The 17,684-nt window shown below is 39.1% G+C and overlaps 1 protein-coding gene and 1 long non-coding RNA gene across 6 annotated transcripts in view; one reads left to right on the forward strand and one right to left on the reverse strand.

Moving 5' to 3' along the window:
- Positions 1-503: 503 nt before the first annotated feature.
- The window catches only part of LOC107319201 (ephrin type-B receptor 5), a 45,937-nt gene continuing 28,756 nt past the window's right edge, over positions 504-17,684 (reverse strand). For 3 of the 5 annotated variants that reach the window (XM_015873879.2, XM_015873886.2, XM_032447169.1), the window contains exons 7-17: positions 15,906-16,030; positions 14,717-14,879; positions 13,794-13,908; positions 11,114-11,169; positions 10,880-10,999; positions 10,285-10,532; positions 9,186-9,401; positions 6,047-6,196; positions 5,712-5,905; positions 4,390-4,545; positions 504-2,179 (exon numbers count right to left, since the gene is read on the reverse strand). In XM_015873879.2, coding sequence (XP_015729365.1) covers positions 2,071-2,179; positions 4,390-4,545; positions 5,712-5,905; positions 6,047-6,196; positions 9,186-9,401; positions 10,285-10,532; positions 10,880-10,999; positions 11,114-11,169; positions 13,794-13,908; positions 14,717-14,879; positions 15,906-16,030 — 1,652 coding nt within the window. In that variant the 3' untranslated portion in view covers positions 504-2,070. Of the gene's footprint in view, positions 2,180-4,389; positions 4,574-5,711; positions 5,906-6,046; positions 6,197-6,615; positions 6,719-9,185; positions 9,402-10,284; positions 10,533-10,879; positions 11,000-11,113; positions 11,170-13,793; positions 13,909-14,716; positions 14,880-15,905; positions 16,031-17,684 lie in introns of those variants that run through there. The other 2 variants (XM_015873893.2, XM_015873901.2) reach the window with 2 other exon arrangements.
- On the forward strand, positions 2,176-5,020 carry LOC116653983. The gene is made up of 2 exons (XR_004308717.1): positions 2,176-3,575; positions 3,678-5,020. It is a non-coding gene; the product is annotated as an uncharacterized LOC116653983 (long non-coding RNA).

Raw genomic sequence — 17,684 nt, forward strand, 5'->3', positions numbered from 1 at the left:
TCCCTCATAGCATCCTTCTGGACAAATTGTCCAACTGTGAGATAAACAGATTCATGCCATGCTGGGTGATGAACTGTATGATTGCCAGAGATCAAAGGGTTGTATTTGGTTATGACTATAATAGATGACAGGTTATTTTTAAGTATTAATATCCAGATGCACTAACAAATTTTAACATCTAAATGCCCTGGCCTGATATCCACAGTTGTCCCACTGGACTTATAAGAGGGAGCAGTTTAAGACTGTTTTCTGAGTTTAGATCCCAGTTTGCTGCTGTGCTTACCTATCAGATCACACATGTGACTCAGTGTTTATATCTGCTCTGATTTGACAGCTGATTTCTTGCTGTAACTAAGAAATCAAAACTGTTAACAGCTGTGTAAAAAAATTTGATTAAAAAACAACAAACAACATAAAAGAGCAGTCATGAACATACATTTGTGAGGTGGTATTGTCTACCTTCTATAAGGCTATTCAATTTTTAGGTAAAGAAGAGAACAAAATTGTCTTCGTAAATCCTTAAATTTAATATACAAAATGCATCAATTCATTACTGAAAAGACTGGAAAAATATAGTGAGTTGATGACTATTTCATGGTGAACCAAATCACTGACAGATCAGAACAAGTAGGGGGATTAACTCTCTAGGCACAACTTTTCTTTTTATGCAATGTCTTGATTGTAGTCTTGCTTAATAAGGCTATTTCCATTTCCCTTCTTATGTCTTGATGAGGTGAACAAGTGCATAGGTTGAATTTTACCTTCAAGCTGAGCTTTCTGTTTTCATGCTTCTGCATAGGGGCAGACATTGGGGTACAGTCCTAAGTCTTGAAGCTCTCCCCCTGCATAAAGAGATCTTTTCTTAAGCAGGTGCCAGCCTGTCTAAAGGGAGAGAGAATCTGATGCTTCTGGTCATTCTCATGCACTACTGACCATGCAGCATGGTTAATTATGAGAAAACAGTAATCCTTATTTTAGAGACTGAAGTTACTGTTGGGACTAGTATCATTCTCTGACAAGGACTTGTGAAGGAGTTTCACATCCCTTGATCCAATTGTCTATTTGGTATTGATCTGCATTTTCCTTGGGAACAGTTTTCAGTCAGTATTAGTATGGACTGCTGTGACTGGTGAGGATGAGAAAAGGAGATAACATTTTTCAGTTGCAAAGGATTTCAGATTTATTTCTGTTACTCTCTTCCATAGGGAAAGGGGAAGGACTGGAGGAGAGTTAGAAAAGAACGAAACCAGAATTGAGTACCCAGGTTATCAGAACCTTGCAACTTGCACCTTTCTTCTCAAAAATGGGTTCTCCATCTGAAAACTCAGCAGGATGGATTCTAAGAGCCCTTATTATTTTATTCTGTTTACACTCCCATAGACAGATGCTATGCAGCTCTAAGTTTTGCTGTTCCTTGCCTCAGCACAATGGAGTAAACTTCCCTTCGGGATCATGGGACAGACCCAAGAACTGCATATGTTATAGCACAGAATTTTAATCCCTTTACTCTCAACCTCTGTAAAAATTACCAGGCGACATATCTCATAGTACTGTGCACTACGTGGAAGTCCAGTTTCTCACAAATCTGGCATACCAAGTGGTGTCCGTTTCCAGCCGAGCGATAATCTCTCACAATGTGCTGATATTCTTTGTGGCCTTTATTATGTCTTTACCAGTTTGCTGAGTTCCCAGTCATAGATAAAGCCTGCTCATGGCACTGGAGAATTGTCTGATATTTTTAGTTAGTGGAGAAGAGCTTCAGATTTTTGTGGTCTGTCCAAACTATTATACCAGCTCCATGCTGCATTACAGTTAACTTTCCCTCCCCTGATCTACTCCTAGTGTATGATGCCAGCCATACTTAAACATCACCAGCTATTTACCTCTGCTTTCAAATCATGGCAAGATTCTCTTTTTGCTGATGGAAGGGAACATGTAATATCTACTCTCTAGGCTCAGTAAGTCTTCAAGGAGCATTTTGCCATTTCCTTTTCTTACAGTGACTAGCCCTCTGAATCCCCTCAGAACTCTCTCAGAATTGAGTCAGGTGAAATACAGAGACTTAAGGCATCACACTTCAACTGGTTCAAGCTGATTCAAATGAACTTTCATGAGCTGGATGCTGTTCAGAATCTTTTTCTGGTGACCAACCAGGGTGATTCCAATACGCTGGAGATCTCTGCAAAAGAATAGAGGGCGTAGAAAGTGTTAAAATGGTTTTACTATTCTGAATAGACACAGTTTCTTTCCCTATAAGTCCATATTGATGTATGTGGTTATCCATGTCTGGGAAACAGTTAAAAAAATTTCTGCTTTTTCTTGGTAAATGTTTTGGTAGAGGATGTGTGGGCAGAACTTGCTTAGATTATTATTTTAAAAAGAAGCATTTTCCTGGCTCCTATGCTCTATGTAACACTTCATATAATCACAGAATCTTAGAATGATTTGAGTTGAAAGAGATTTTAAAGATCTTCCAGTTCCAACCCAGCTGGTATGGGTAGGGTTGGTATTGACTAGATCAAGTTGTCAACAGTCACGTCCAGCCTGGCTTTGAATGTCTCCAGGGATGGGGCGTTCAACAACTCTGAGCAACCTGTTTCAGTTCCTCACCAACCTCTGAGTAAAAAGCATATTGTCCTATCATTGAATCATCACAGAATGGTTTGGGTTGGAGGGGACATTTATGATCACCTAGTTCTTACATCTAACAAACATAAATATCCCTCTTTTAGATTTGAAAATATTCACCCGTGCCCTATGGCTATCAGAACATGCAAAGAGAATTTACTTTAAAAAAAAAATAAAATCCAGAATTACTTTTTATGTACTGAAATACTGCAGAGAGGCCTTCCTGGTACCTTCTCTTCTTCAGACCAAACAAACTCTGCTCCCTCAGCCCTTCTTCATAGCAGAGGTATTCCAATCTTCTAATCATCTTCGTGGTGATCATTATATGGAATCATTATATCCAGTTTCTCAAAGGTGTGTCCAAGATCACACAACCAGCATCCCTGAGCATGATACCAGCTTTGCATCCAGTAATTCACTTGATCCATTTATCTTCTCCTCGAGCTGGGAGAACAGAGGATAACACTACCTATGCTCTCAATCCTTTCAGCATTTTTCTGAGGGACATAAAGTCTCATTCTTTTGCTATTTTGGATTCTTCTCATCACAGCCTCATTTGACCCTACTTGAAAAAAATAGGAGTGAGTTGTAGTTCTCTGGCTTTACCAGGTACCATAGCCTCTTTGTGATATTGTGAATCCAGGCCTTCAGCAGACAGCAAAAATGGAGAGTGTCTGGACAGGGATGCTTCAGTGTCTCTTAGGAATCTCCAATTACTAACACCCACTGCACTTTTTTGGTGGCACTGATTCTAATAGAGGTAGTTGATTGGACCAGCTTTATGCAGTTGCCCTTTCCTGGGTCTTGATCATTACTTATGTAATGTACTTTTCCTTTTTCAGCCTGAGTCTTGTACCTGTTGTGTAGAGGCACATCAGGGGCAAGAGGGAAACATCTCCTTGTCCAGTCTCCCTTGTCTTGTGTGTCAGCGCAGTTCACCACCTCAGGTTTGAAGCTAGTCTACTTTCCCCTCTCAGGGATTTAAGGCATGACTGTCACTTGGTCCGTGGTGGTACACAATACCATGCATCAATCAATCTCTTGCTCAGATTCCTGGTTACTACACTGCCTGGTGATTTCTTCATGCAACCTGCTCTAAAGAGTTCATCCAGGTGGACACATTTACACCCACGACACCCGCCTCTGCCCTCAAGCTCTGGGGAGATGTCCAGAATCTGCAGTTCTTTGAAAATGAAGGTCTGGGCAGCTCTTTCAGCCCTTTGGAGGCCTGTTTAGATATGTAGGTCTGCATGGGAAGGTTGTGGCCCCTCCATTTGGACTTCAGCTGATTGCCTCAGCAAGTGACTGTTAATGGTGGTTATGCTGTGTTTAAATTTACTGTTTCTGTTCCTGATCTTGCCCATGCCTCGTCAGCCACTTTCACAAAGTCTGGTGGCTCTCTCCACTTCCCCAGAGTCTCTTCAATTGCAGGAACAATCCCACATGCCTTGATCCTCTGGTCCACTGCAGAACATGCCTACATCTGAGCAAGCTGTATATACTTAGTATATAGTGTAGCTAGTTCTACACAAGTGCCTGTAAGCGATTACTGCTTGTGTCAGGTGTCATGAACTTCCGGATATAACAGATTATATATATACAACGGTATGGAAGATAATCAGAAGTCCTAATAAAGATGCAAAACAGAGTAGCTAATTTGCCCTAGATTCTTTTTCCTGTTTTATGCATATATATTCTCCATATAGCTCTTACTCTATCACTTTCTGCATCATATATTACGCTCTCTGCTTCTGTACTTACTCCAGAGTCATGCGTGATACGACATCAAATGTAGTCAGACCAGCCTGGTCAAAATTCTCCTTGTAACGACCCATCTTGATGGCATCCAACCACTCGTGTGCATTGCTGAGTGAAGGAAAATCTGGAGGGGAGTTGCTCAGGAGAGGCTGAGATGGTCTGCAAAAGAGTCAGCTTCTAAAATTTCCTGTTATCAACATCAGGTGACCATGATAAGGTCAGAGTTACAAGAGAGAGAGAACAGCACAGACAAAACAATTATGTTTGTTCTTCATGCTCTGGTTCACAAAGCCCCACCTTGATGTCTTTTTCTAGATTATGTCTTCCCTCTTCTGCCTAAAAACCATCCATCCAGCCTAAGCTGTTAATCTTTCCTTCCCATTTTATACTCTCTCAGGAATGATCTCCTTTCTTATCCACGATCTTTCTACTGTCTGGGTCTAAACCCATCATCTGAGCTAAAAGCTGCAGTTTCCAAGGCACAGAGATGAGACCTTGTACCTTTTTACCTTTATGAATAGCTCCACTTCTCAAGGATATGTTTTGTTATTTTGTTTTTTTTGGGGGGGGATCACAAAGGAACCTGTATGACACTGTGTCATTTGGGTTTCAACACACATCAGACAGAAGAAAGCAGTAAACAGTTAAAGAAAACACTGTTTATGAATGGTATGTTCTCTTTTTCCTGGCATCTGAATCTGTCCAGAGCAATTCTCTTTCTGTGCCGATTTTTTAGTAAATCAGGCATTACTTTATGCTTCTCTATAACCACAGCAAAATCCTCCATGTCAGCATTATGTATCAGCCCATCAGCTTTCTAATCTTAGCTCCATTTATCTCCCCCTAGAGATTTCTCCTTTGCTAACCTCCTCCCACTGGTTCCATCAGGTAACAAAATGCAGATGAGAAAATATGAGATGTAAGCTGCAGTTCTTTTAGCTACAGAATTCCTTCCCTCCACAAGATATGGTCTTTTCTTCCTTTAACACCTCTTGTGGTCACAGAGTTTTATGTGATCACACAGTACCTTGTATAGCTGCACCAGATCTGTCCCTGCTTTCATCCCCAAAGGTTCCTCAACTCATCAAGATCTCTTTATTGTCACATTCAGCACTCACGACTCCTAATTTATCCTCATCACCCACAGACTGAATCAGGATATACATCTCTTCCAACTGTCCACTCCATTTTTCATTTCTTAATTGGTCTCAGTCTTGGAAGAGAGGATTGGAAAAACACTACAGATATTGATTTACTGCCCACTCTTCCTTATGATGTCTACCAAGAGACCAGCTATATTATTTTGCATTAAATCCTCATCTCACCTGCTGCTCCCAGTGCCAGTGGCTTTGAGAGCAGATGGCTTGCGAATCATTTTATCTAGAGCACTGACTATTTGTTCAAATTTTGGTCTCTGGACTCGCTCCTTCTGCCAGCAGTCAAGCATCAGCAGATGCAAAACAGTTGGGCAGTCTGGGGGTGGTGGCAGGCGATAGTCCTGGTCAATTGCATTAATTACCTGCCAAAAAAGTAGAATAAAGTTTTATTGCAGCTGGGAAAATAAAAGAAAGAAAAGCTTCAGTCACTTGGTAGTATATGACTTTCTTCTGCTTGAAGATGCAGAGCAGAGAGGTACATTCCCACCACTTCCCCAACTTACATCCTGGTTGGACATCTCCCAGTAAGGTCTCTCTCCATAGGACATCACCTCCCACATGACAATGCCATAGCTCCAGACATCACTGGAGGATGTGAACTTGCGATACTGGACAGCTTCAGGGGCAGTCCAACGGATGGGGATTTTGCAACCCTAGAAAGCGTCAGAGAGTAATCAGAATGTTAGTGAGATAAAGACTACTTGGGAAAATGAGAGCACTGACCAGTCAGATGCCAGTAGAATGACACAACTCTGAAATGATGTGCCAGTTCAGTTTATGCTGTCTTGTAGATATTGGTGGTTTAAATTCAAAGTATGTTAAAAGTTTCCACCTTGTTCTACTGAAACCGACAAGTTAAAAAACAAACAAAACAAAACCCCATAGAATCATACCCCCCTACTGCTACAAATCTATAATGTAATTCAATTTAAGTTTTATAGCTCTTCTGTACAGCATTTAAGAGGTAGCAGACAGTCAAATCCTCCTGAAAGTCTCGACAATTTGGAAATTGAAAGCCATGCCAAATAGAACAGAATAGTTGAACACAGTAATTCAGTTGGAAAGGACTTACAAAGATTGAGTCCAACTACATTATCCAGATGCCTCTTAAAAAGAGAGAATCACAAGATATCAATCACTGTTCCAGTGACTAACTGGCTAAACTGCCACGTGTCCTGTTAAAAGAAACAGGGGATAATAGATGAGCAACTGTCTTTCTATTAATACTACTCAGGAAGTTGTAGAGAACAACAAAGTCCCTTCGAGCTTTCTTTTCTCCAAGCTAGACAAACTATGTGCTTTCACTGACTCCTTATAGGACATACTTTCCAAAGGTTTAACCAGCTTTCTTGCAATCCTCTGGATGCATTCAAGTATCTTAACATCCTTATTGAACTGTGTAACCCAGAACTGCACACAGTATTCCAAGAGAGGTTGGACCAATGCTTTATGTGATGGGATAATTATCTCTTTTGACTGGCCAGCTATGCTGTGTTTAATGCATCCCAGAACATGGTTTGTCGTCTTAGTTGCCAGGGTACATTGCTGGCTCATACTGAACCTACCGTCAGCCAGCTTCCCCACACCCCTTCTTGCAGCACTTCCAAACTTCCTGTACAGCCTGACATTGCCTAGAGAGTTCATAATGCTTTCTTTTTCTGCTTCAGTTCCAAGAAGAGTTCCTTATTCAGCCAAGCTGGTCTTCTGTCCTGCTTACTTGACTTATGACACAATGGGATTGCCTGCTTCTGTGCTTTTAAAAAGGGGTTCTTAAAAAGTAATCAGTTCCTGTAGACCCCCAGGCTCTTAGAGGAAGATTCACAGGGAACTCTGCTAACTCCCTGAGTACTGAAGTTTGCTCTTTTAAAACCAAGAGTGACAATTTTGCTGACCATTATTTTTTCATTTCACTAAAAATGTTAAATTAAAACATTTCATGAGCACCTTGGCTAAGAGTCACCAACAGTCTCATCTCCCATGATGCCTTCTGTACTCATGAACAAGTATAGCAAGACATGGTTAAAAGAAGTTATCTTTGACATATTTCAAGAATTTCCCAGACTTACTTGTCACTAAAGTATGATGTTCCTATCAGAGAAGTTGGAATATCCTGAAAGGACAGGGACTAACAATTCAGAGATTTCTCTTAATTGTCTATTAAATAACTAATCAGTACTGTCATTCTGGCTGTGATAGAAAACTATGACAGCATCCTCTTTGTTGCACAAATCCTTCTACCCAGAGTCTCTCAAAAAATTCTACAATTAAGCCTCACAATTTCATACACTCCAGCTCCTCCACCTTGTCTACCCTGCCTCCTGGTCTGTCTCTTCTAGACAGACTATAGTCCTCTATCCCAGCACTCCAGTTGGGGCACTTGTTCTGCCAAATCCCATTATTACCAATGATGTCACAGACCTGGGAACAGACAGAAGTTTTGGGTTCCTCCTGTTTGCTTCTCATAATACATGCATTACTGTAAAGACATTTAAGACAGACTCCCAAGCCCTCAGTGCTCCCTGGACCAATGTAAACACTTCCATTAATTGTGTCATTCCTTGCCGCATTCCTGGTGGTTACAAAAGAGATTTCTGGCAAAGACATCAATATTGGAGCTAAACACTGCTGTCCTGGACTTGTCTGTTTCTTCCAATATCCTTCTATGTCAACAGGAGGATTGAGGAAAACACTGCCTAAGCACCTGAGTTCTCTAGTCATCATCCAAAGGCCCTTCTGATGACCTGAAACTTCCTGAGGCAACATCATTGGTACCTACATGAAAGAGAGGTGCTGGTAATAGATGTAATAAACTCTTCATTACTCTAGTGTCATCCCTAATCTGAGTCCTGGGGAGGCAACAAACTTGAAAGATGATCTGATCTGCAGACGGTCACCTCAGTACTACTCAAGAGAGAATCCTGTATGACCATAACTCACAACATGAACTACCTCAACATGTAGCTCCAATGACAGATACATTGAGTGACTATCATTAAATCTCTCTTCTTTCCATCTTAACCTTTCTGACATGCAGTTATGACCTGGCAGACAAAATTTGATTCATGTGCTTTGGTTCTTCAGAATATGTAAATCTAAAACTTGTCTTCCCTTTCAGTGACAGAATTCTTCATTCCTTGCATACTAAATGGCAGTTTCAATACATCTGTTACACTAACACCACTTTTGTGGAAGGTATAAAGGGCATCAGAACACTACAGGCAATAAGTTCATTTGATGACTGGTCCATATTCAGGCTGATTATTTTTTCTACAGGAAAAAAAATGATTATTTCCTCAAAAGTGGTAGTACAGACTTCAGTCTTCCCTTCAGTTCTTTTAATTTGCTATAAGAAGCTCATGTAAAGGAAAAGATAAAATCTACACCAGTTTATGAAACTTGTCCTCTTTTTGTCCTATTCACCATCATCCCACAAAGAACTTCACTGAGACTCAATTTCACATGGCAGAGGGAATCAGATACTCAAGTTATCATTCTTTGTTAGGAATAGACAGCTTGCAAGGCAGAAGGTTCTACCCTCACCCTACTGGTCCCACTGGCCTCAAGATGAGCTAAAAAGGGTGAACACAGAACAAATTTATAGTGGGCAGCACTTCAGTAGATCACTCCACAGTGGTAACTCACCAGAGCTCCAGTATAAGTGGGATTTGAAGCATCATCTTCCAGAAAGCGGGACAAACCAAAGTCTGACACTTTGCATACAAGGTTACTGTTGACTAAGATGTTACGTGCTGCAAGATCACGATGCACATAGTTCATGTCTGAAAGGTAGCGCATGCCTGCTGCAATCCCTCGTAGCATTCCCACCAGCTGTAACACACTGAACTGTCCCTCTTTCTGCTGCAAGTGAAGAGGCAAAAACAGGCTTTTATGACCACAGGAAATTAAGCCTATAGGGAAGATTTACAAAGAACATGTTAATAAGGCAGATTTTCGAAGTTAGAAAACATGTCTTAATTCCAGTGGAAATCTAAGGCCCCATGGACAACAAATAAGAAAGGAAACTGGGCCTATGGCACTGAATCTCAAATGAATTCAGGCTTTGGTGATGTACTTCTGAAGATAAATCTCATATTGTGGTTGTATCTTCATTTAGCATCCTATGTCTAGTCTCTCATTAACCACTAAGTTGGCTAAGTGAAGGGGAACGTAAAATCTGCTCTTAATGTTTTGAGATTTTTACAATGAATTCTATTTAATTCATACAGTGGTTTCATGTGCTTTTCAAAATGCATCTGCTGAAGTGCCTGGGTTGAATTACAATCTGCATCAATGAAGGAAGAAGTGAAGCATCTATTCTATAGAAGTATCCGTATTTTTATTTTGTTACTGGAAAAAAACTCTGGAGTCTCTTGAGTCCAAAAATAATAATATTTAATTATTGGAAGTTACTTGAAAACATTCAGTGGAATTAACTCTGAACAGCATTCTTTAAAAGGCAAATTTAGAATATGCCCATAGTAAGTGAAAGGCATGATGAATAATTTCATATTGTTGAGTTTGAGAGGTCTAAAACAATGCATAGATTATTGGTGAACTTTTATAAAATGGGCTTCAAAAACAATTAGCCTGAAAATTTGCTGTCATTCCTACTGCACATACAGAGGGCTATTGAGGACTTGTGGAGACAAGGGGAAGAGGAAGGATAGGCAATTATCAGGTCTGAGAATGGCACGCAGCAAGACTAAGAGGTAACAGTTGTGGGGGACTCCAGTTATGGTACCCTGAGGAAGGAATCCAGTGATCCATTCTCCATGAACTCTGTGATAATCATGACTGGTCGGCTTTTGGTGACCACGCCCTCCAGGTGGATGACATTGGGATGCTCAAACTGCCCCATGATGCTGGCCTCGCTCAGGAACTCTCGACGCTGTTCATCAGTATAACCTGACTTCAGGGTTTTAATAGCTACTGTGTATTCACGTTTCCCTGGGTGTTTTAGGCGCCCAAAGCACACCTCTCCAAATTCTCCTGTTAGGAAGGGATGAAACACACCTCAAGTAAGGAAACACAGCAAAGTGTTTAGCCAGGTGCATTAAAACATTCCTATATGGAAGATTTCTGCAACTGCTTGGAAATAACGTTACTTAAGACCTTTTAGGTTAGGGTAAAGTTCTTGATGAAGGCTCTGAATTCAGTCAGGTTGGAGACTACTTGTTCAGAGTTCAAATGAGGAAGTCAAATGAATCTTCAAAGCGTGTTTTAAACTTGATTTGGAGAGAGAGAGAGACTTGATGTGTCACAATTTAGTCCACTTCAGGCCACTAGTGTGCTAAGTTAGAACAAGAAGGTTCAAAATCCAAAGATTCATACACTACCTGATCCAATGACCTCCTCAATTTTGATGAAGGATACATCAATCTCCTTGGCAAACTCTCGAATAGCTTCATTGGGATCTTCATAAGTAGAAGGATCAATGTAATACTTCACTCCCAGTCCTGCAGTGGAGGAGACAGTCCAAAACATCACCAGAATCAGCCCCTGAAGAAAATGGGTTCTACTGAGTCCTGAAAAGATAGGTCTTTGCCATTTGCTGCTCAAAAAGCACTTACCTCGTGCACTGATATACTGCTGCAGGCGGTCCGTGTATGGAGTCTCTCGTCTTTTACTGCAGGATGTAAAGGAAAGGAAAGTCAAAACATGCAGAAGTCTGCCCTAGATATTGCAGTAGGCTTTTCAGTGAAAGACTCAAAACCTTGAATTTAGGTATATATGATACTTTTAAGATCCTCTAAATCTCTTAGCAACATAACTTGTTTTCTATGTGGTAGTTTTTGTATTACTGTGTGCAACCCCACTATAGACAAGAGAAATGAGATGTAATCAAGCAGTGTACTGAAAAAAGCAAACTGCAGTTTAACTTTACTGTCTTGGAAGTTTTCTTGCTGTTCTTGTTAATTTACATTTTAATTTCATTAAATTACAACAAATTATTATTTTCAATAACAATCTAGTCCATCTCCTGTGAAAAACATTCAAAAATATTCTAAGAGCAATCTACTCAAATTACAAATGCTTGATGTATATAAATTTCACTCTTATTTCTCATTCTTCTCTTTTATTACAGCATATACTTTGACTACTCTTTTCAGCATGGCACCCAAAAACAATCACAAATAACAAGATGGACTGATATCTGTTCCATTATGTGATCTCCACATGTACAGCTTAAAACAGTCTTTATTACTGTAATACTTATTGCAAATAAAAATCTAAATTCTAGTATATATAGGTGATTCTCATTATAGGTGCTTCCCAGATTTCAGTATCATTTTAAATGTGTTTTCTTCAAGCCTTTTTTATCAGGACCTAGTTGTTTTCCAAATGTTATCCAGTTCTTGGTTTGATCTTAATATTTTCCATTTTTCCAATAACTTCCTTTGTTCCCAGCCATGTTTATAGTTCTCTTTTCCCCCTGAAAATGTACAAAGTAGTTTGCTACATTTTCTAAATCATATTAATTACACTAGACTGTAAATCAAACCGATGTTTCCTATAGAACCCCTGCTATATATAGGAAGTCGTATCAACTCATCTGCTTTGCTGTTTCAACACAAGATCTACCTGATTCAATTAGCATCTGAAGTCAGAGCTTTGTGAAACATAATATTACTTTTCTTCACTATCATTTTATTATTCTAAAAGGAAATGTGGATTATTCATACTTATGGAGCTTATTTCTTAAAATTCTGCTAAAATTCCAAAACCACAGATATTTCCTTCTTCAAAATCTGTTCTTTCTCTTGGGGGAAAAAAAAATGGCTTTAATTGGGATTCATACCTACAAACTAACTCTGCTATTGGATATGAAAGTCAGGTCAACATTCAGATTTTTTATAGGTAATCTGACATATTAATATTTTTCCATTTTAAAACCAAAACAAGAAATCAACTAGAATAGGTGTTTTACATTGTGTTTTAGTTGAACCACATGTATAAAAAAATTTCAAAACCAACTTAAAATTACTGTATTTGTCTCCATGTATATTTGATGACCTTCTAAAGATTTTCATGTGGATTTCCTACATTATCGAATTTATTTTCCTTGTCAAGGACAAATAAAAAAACAGCAATGTTATTTCTTCACTTTCTTTGAGCCACCACAACTACAAGATTCTTCATGCATAAATGTATCTACTTCTATGATTTTTTTTACATGTTTACATTTACAAAAAATAAAATAAAATAAAATAAAATAAAATAAAATAAAATAAAATAAAATAAAATAAAATAAAATAAATCTTTCCCCTACTCAGATTTGGTAATATTTGGTAACATTTGATAATATTAATTTACTGTGGGTTTGTTTGTTTAAGAAAAATATACACTTTATTGACTTGTACACATTATGTCACATTTCTATCTGTAACAAGAAATTGTACTTTAACAGTTCAAATCTGCCAAAGGAGACAACACTCTAAATATAACAATACTTGATAATTATTTTATTCACAGAATAAAAATATTAGAAGTGAATACACTCTCATAAAAAAAAGAATAAATAAATTAAAAAAAAAGAGAACAAAAATAAAACTAAAACTAAGTGTTGCTTTCTGAAGATAAATGATTTATACAGTTCTTCAGTTCAACAAAGAAAGCTAAAAAGTTCATTTTGTGCAGTGGCAGAGTGGAGAAAAGATCCATGAACCCATTACTGATAGTCTTGGGAATTAAGTACAAACTTTTACATTGAAGGAGCAGGTGATGATTGTTTTTTTCTTCAGCCCTCCTCCTACACAGCTCTTCTAGCAACCCTTACTTTTCATCATCATAGTATCATAGTATCATAGTCTCGTGCGGGTTGGAAGGGACCTTAGAGATCATCGAGTCCAACCCCCGGAATTCGAGCCTCCTTTGTAGCGGCACTTCTACCACTTGTGCCACAGGGGATTTGAACCCAGGCCTCCGCTGCTGCAACGTGGCATTCCTACCACTGCGCCACCGGGGCACACTTTTCTTTCTTTTTAAGATTTCTGCCCTGCTCTTATACCATACCAGACTATGTCTACATTGACTTATCTGCCTTTCCAAAACTGAAAGTGGTATTTGCTTTCTTTAACCTATGTTTTATGAATCTGTGTTCCGTGGAATGACCTGGGATGTACAGCTTTTATCCTTCAGCAAACTGACTACAGATAACTGTAGATCAGGCAGCTTCCCTGGGGATTGTGTTATGTAGCAGGGGTAAGAAAGTTTCACTGACTAGGCACATAAACAAGTCAAAGAATTTACCTCTTGAAGATGATGGCAAGAATGGCAATGGCAGCAATTACCAAGAAGGCTAGACCACCAAGTGCTGAGCCCACAATGAGTGGCAGTCGGTCCTGTGCCATCTCCGAGTGCTCTCCTAGAAAAGAAGAGACATACATGCAAATGTACAAAACAGGTACAATTAGAGTTTCTCATCTGCCCATCTAGATTTCAGCCATAATTCTATCCATATCAGCCTTTTGCCTCCCAGGCTAATCCTAATCATTTAATAAATGCTTGCCTCGATTATCTCTTTTAACCCTTCAACTGCTTCTGCTGTGCTTTCCCATTTTTGATAGCCAGTACTCCCTCCCAGTTCATTCTTCCTTTCCCTAATTCACCAGCATCTGACTAGCCATTTAAGTATAGGCTTGTTCTAAACCTGGGCTTTGATCCCATTTCCTCCTATTATTTTAGATTGTAGAGACATGTACCTTTGATCAAAACCAAACAGCATCACAATGGAGTACATCACTCTCTGAATGAGCGGATGGTAATACTGCTAGAGCATAAGGTTCTGTGTACATGTCCTTTGTCCCACTTGTCTTAAGACTTTAACAGAGCCTTCAGATGTAAGATGTCCTGTGACAGGTGGAGACCAAACCATGGCATATTGTGCTATGCTCTATTGACGCACTCTGCTCCTGCTGGAAGGTGTAAGAAATCAAGGAGCAGGACTGGGAAATGTGAAGGTAGTAAAGGCTAAGGGAGTGTAAACAACATGCTCTGACAACATGAATTTTCTCTGAGTGAAAACAATCTGCATATGCAAATTGTGATATACAAGGACACAAGTTAAGTAGCAGTGTCTTGTAGCATTCTCCAGAGAATTAGCTAATAAAAAGAGTGGCACACAAATAAAAGATGAGCATATGCAGATAAGAATACAAAATCATGGCACTTACCTCCCATTAAAGTCTGGAAATACATCTTTCCACTGTATGGGCCATAACCCACTGCTGTTCTAGCTCGTACTTGGAAGACATAGATCCTGCCTGGACTCAGGTTCAATACAGTGGCCATGTTAGTTTCACTAGTCAAAGTAAATGAATTATCCTCATCTTCTGCCTGTGAATGTCATTAACAAAACAAAACATAACAAACAAACAAACAAGTGAAAGTTTTGCCAATATGGCTGGCTCTTCATATCAAGGAATGATAGTTTTCATGTGGGTGTAATATCTTTTGAATCTGTTATTGAGCCTCCCAGCATCAACTTATATTCCAGATGTGACTCCCTCATGCACTACTAGCCAGTCTTCTCATGACTACTTTTCATTCTCTTATGCCTGGTTTCCTCACAAAGCTCTCAGTGACACATGTGAGTCTCTTCCCACTCAGGATATTCTACAACTCACGTATTCTCATTGGAGAATCCTGAGTGAGAATATATCCAAGAGGCTAGCAGGCATATTGCTACAAACAGCAGGCCCCTTTACTGCAAGAAGAAACAGCAGCCCTACAGATTTCTGCATGTATATTTATATAAGAGATCAGATATAGGGAATGGGAACTTAGTCTGAACAGCCCTATGAATCTCTTCCCTTCAAGATTAGGAGTTGTGAAAAAAAGTGAATGGAGAATGACTTTGTATTTGTCACCCTGTCATTTCAGCACATATACATGTAACTGGGACCTGCCAGCTAGTAAATGAAAGAGAGCATTCTTCCTGCCAAAATTTCTTAGAGGAGTCCATTGTGGCATAAAGGGACACACAGGACAGTTGCAGTGAGTCCGTTTCCAATATAGACATCTGGAAACCAGAGCTTCTTCCATTGTTACCTGTATCAGTTGATGCTAAATTTATTCAGTTATTTCAGCCACAGCTTTTTACCTTAGCTACAAGCATCTTTTCCCTTTTTAACATAATCTCTAGATGGTTCCAAGCTGGGAAATGCAGATGGTCACATGTTAGATGAAGCATATATTATGAACTTTGGTGCTTACTATAGTTGGATCTTCCTTCATAATTGGATCATTTTTCTCAGCCTCATCCAACCTGATCAAAGGGTGAATCTTCCAGACAGAAGACTTGCCCATTCTCTTCTGCATAATAGCTATACAGCAATGTGCACTGCATCACTCTCTTCTCACCTTGTCAAAGTACCGTAGCTGGTAATCCAGAATAACCCCATTGGGCTGGTCTGGCTGAGGCCAAGATAGTGTGATGCTACTGGCAGCACGACTCACCTGATGCATCATAGGGATTGTGGAGGGCACTGGAATAAAAGAAAGAAGGAGTGACTGCAAAGCAAAATGGTTCACAAGAACCTATAGTTGAATATTTTGTTATGAAAAGGTTAGGTCGCTCTCTCACTTACTTTCCCTTTTTACTTTGTAAAATAACCAGAAGAAATCCAAGTCAATTTTACTCTACTGGGAGTAGAGATCACTGTCACTGAAAATCGGGACAGATAATGAAGAAACCCATATCTAACTGATCATGCACACAAGTTCTGAAAATATATACACTGCAGCAAACTTTATAATTTCACATGCAAAATGAAAGTACACTGACAGAGTGTACTTCCTTGTCCTAGGGTCATGCTTGGACAGACAATATGAAGAGCAAAAGGATATGCATTCTGATCTTTAACAATTTGTGTCACAAAATATTGGTTTCAAAGCTCCTTTCACATGTGCATGTGTCTAGCACTTTGTAGCTTCACTGAACACAAACATCATATGGTGAGATATAATCTTTAAGAAAGTCAGAAAGAGATTGTTTTTTATATTAGTTATAATATTTATAAAATAGCAAACGTATGTTCCCTCCCAAGAAAAGTTCTTGTATAGGTATCACATGTAACACCTAATGAAAGATGTAAAGTAGTCTAACTGCTAGTTAAATACAGCTCTTAGATTCTATTTTTTGTTAGATGTTGGCTGCAATTCTTCCACATGTAAGGACAATATTTTTCCTGCTAGCACACAATAGTGGACTGAATTTAGAGTACCATGAAAATGCTACATTCCCTGAGCTACTAGTTTTTGACAGGTTTCTGCTCTTTTCTTATAATTCAGATGTCCTTGACAGTAGTATCTGGTCAGACCAGAAAAATGAGTCTGCAAGCCTAAAATTTGATCTAAATAAGTGGACTGGGTAAAGAAGGAATGTTAAGGAAAGGGGGACACCTCTTCTTTGGTTCTACTTCTCCAGAGTTACTCAAGAGGAACAGATTGATTCAAAACACCATTGTGGAAAATAAAAAAACACCTATATTCTCTAGATTTAGGAAGTGGACAAAAAAAAAAAAAAAAAAAAAAAAAAAAGAACAACAAAACACAAACTCATCTTGGTTCATTACACCTTGCTACCAACTAATCTTCATGAATATAATGAGGAGTCACTTGACCCAAGTTTTCTTTAGAAGATGTACTAGGGTCCCACATTATTTCCTCTTCTATCACCCTAAGATGCCATACAGCTGGGCTTGCAATCGCGGAGAACAAGCCCTTGGGAGAACTGAAGCTTTTGATGAGAAGCAAATGGGAGTTCTGCAAAACTCAAAGAACACTAGGTCATCATCATCACTTGTTTTTTAGCTTCGTGCATATGCAATTCACCAATAAAAAGCTTATGAAACATTCATTTTTTTATCAAGTTACACTGAAGATACAGTGATAAAAGGTTTTAAGAGGAGACAAAATCACCCAGGCCTCATGAGGTCTGTGGGCCATGGGTTGGACATGCCTGTCCAAACTCATCAATTCCGTGGTAGAGTGCTGTCAACTGAATCACTCAGCTCTACTGTTTATACTTCCATGGATCACCACAGGAGTTCAGACCACTGATTCAAAGATGAACATGTCCAGAAGATTCAAATTAAATCCCCTTAAGACCTGTGATTCTTTTGTAGTTATTACATCTTT

Source organism: Coturnix japonica, chromosome 1, assembly GCF_001577835.2.
Source record: "Coturnix japonica isolate 7356 chromosome 1, Coturnix japonica 2.1, whole genome shotgun sequence".
Classification (NCBI taxonomy): domain Eukaryota; kingdom Metazoa; phylum Chordata; class Aves; order Galliformes; family Phasianidae; genus Coturnix; species Coturnix japonica.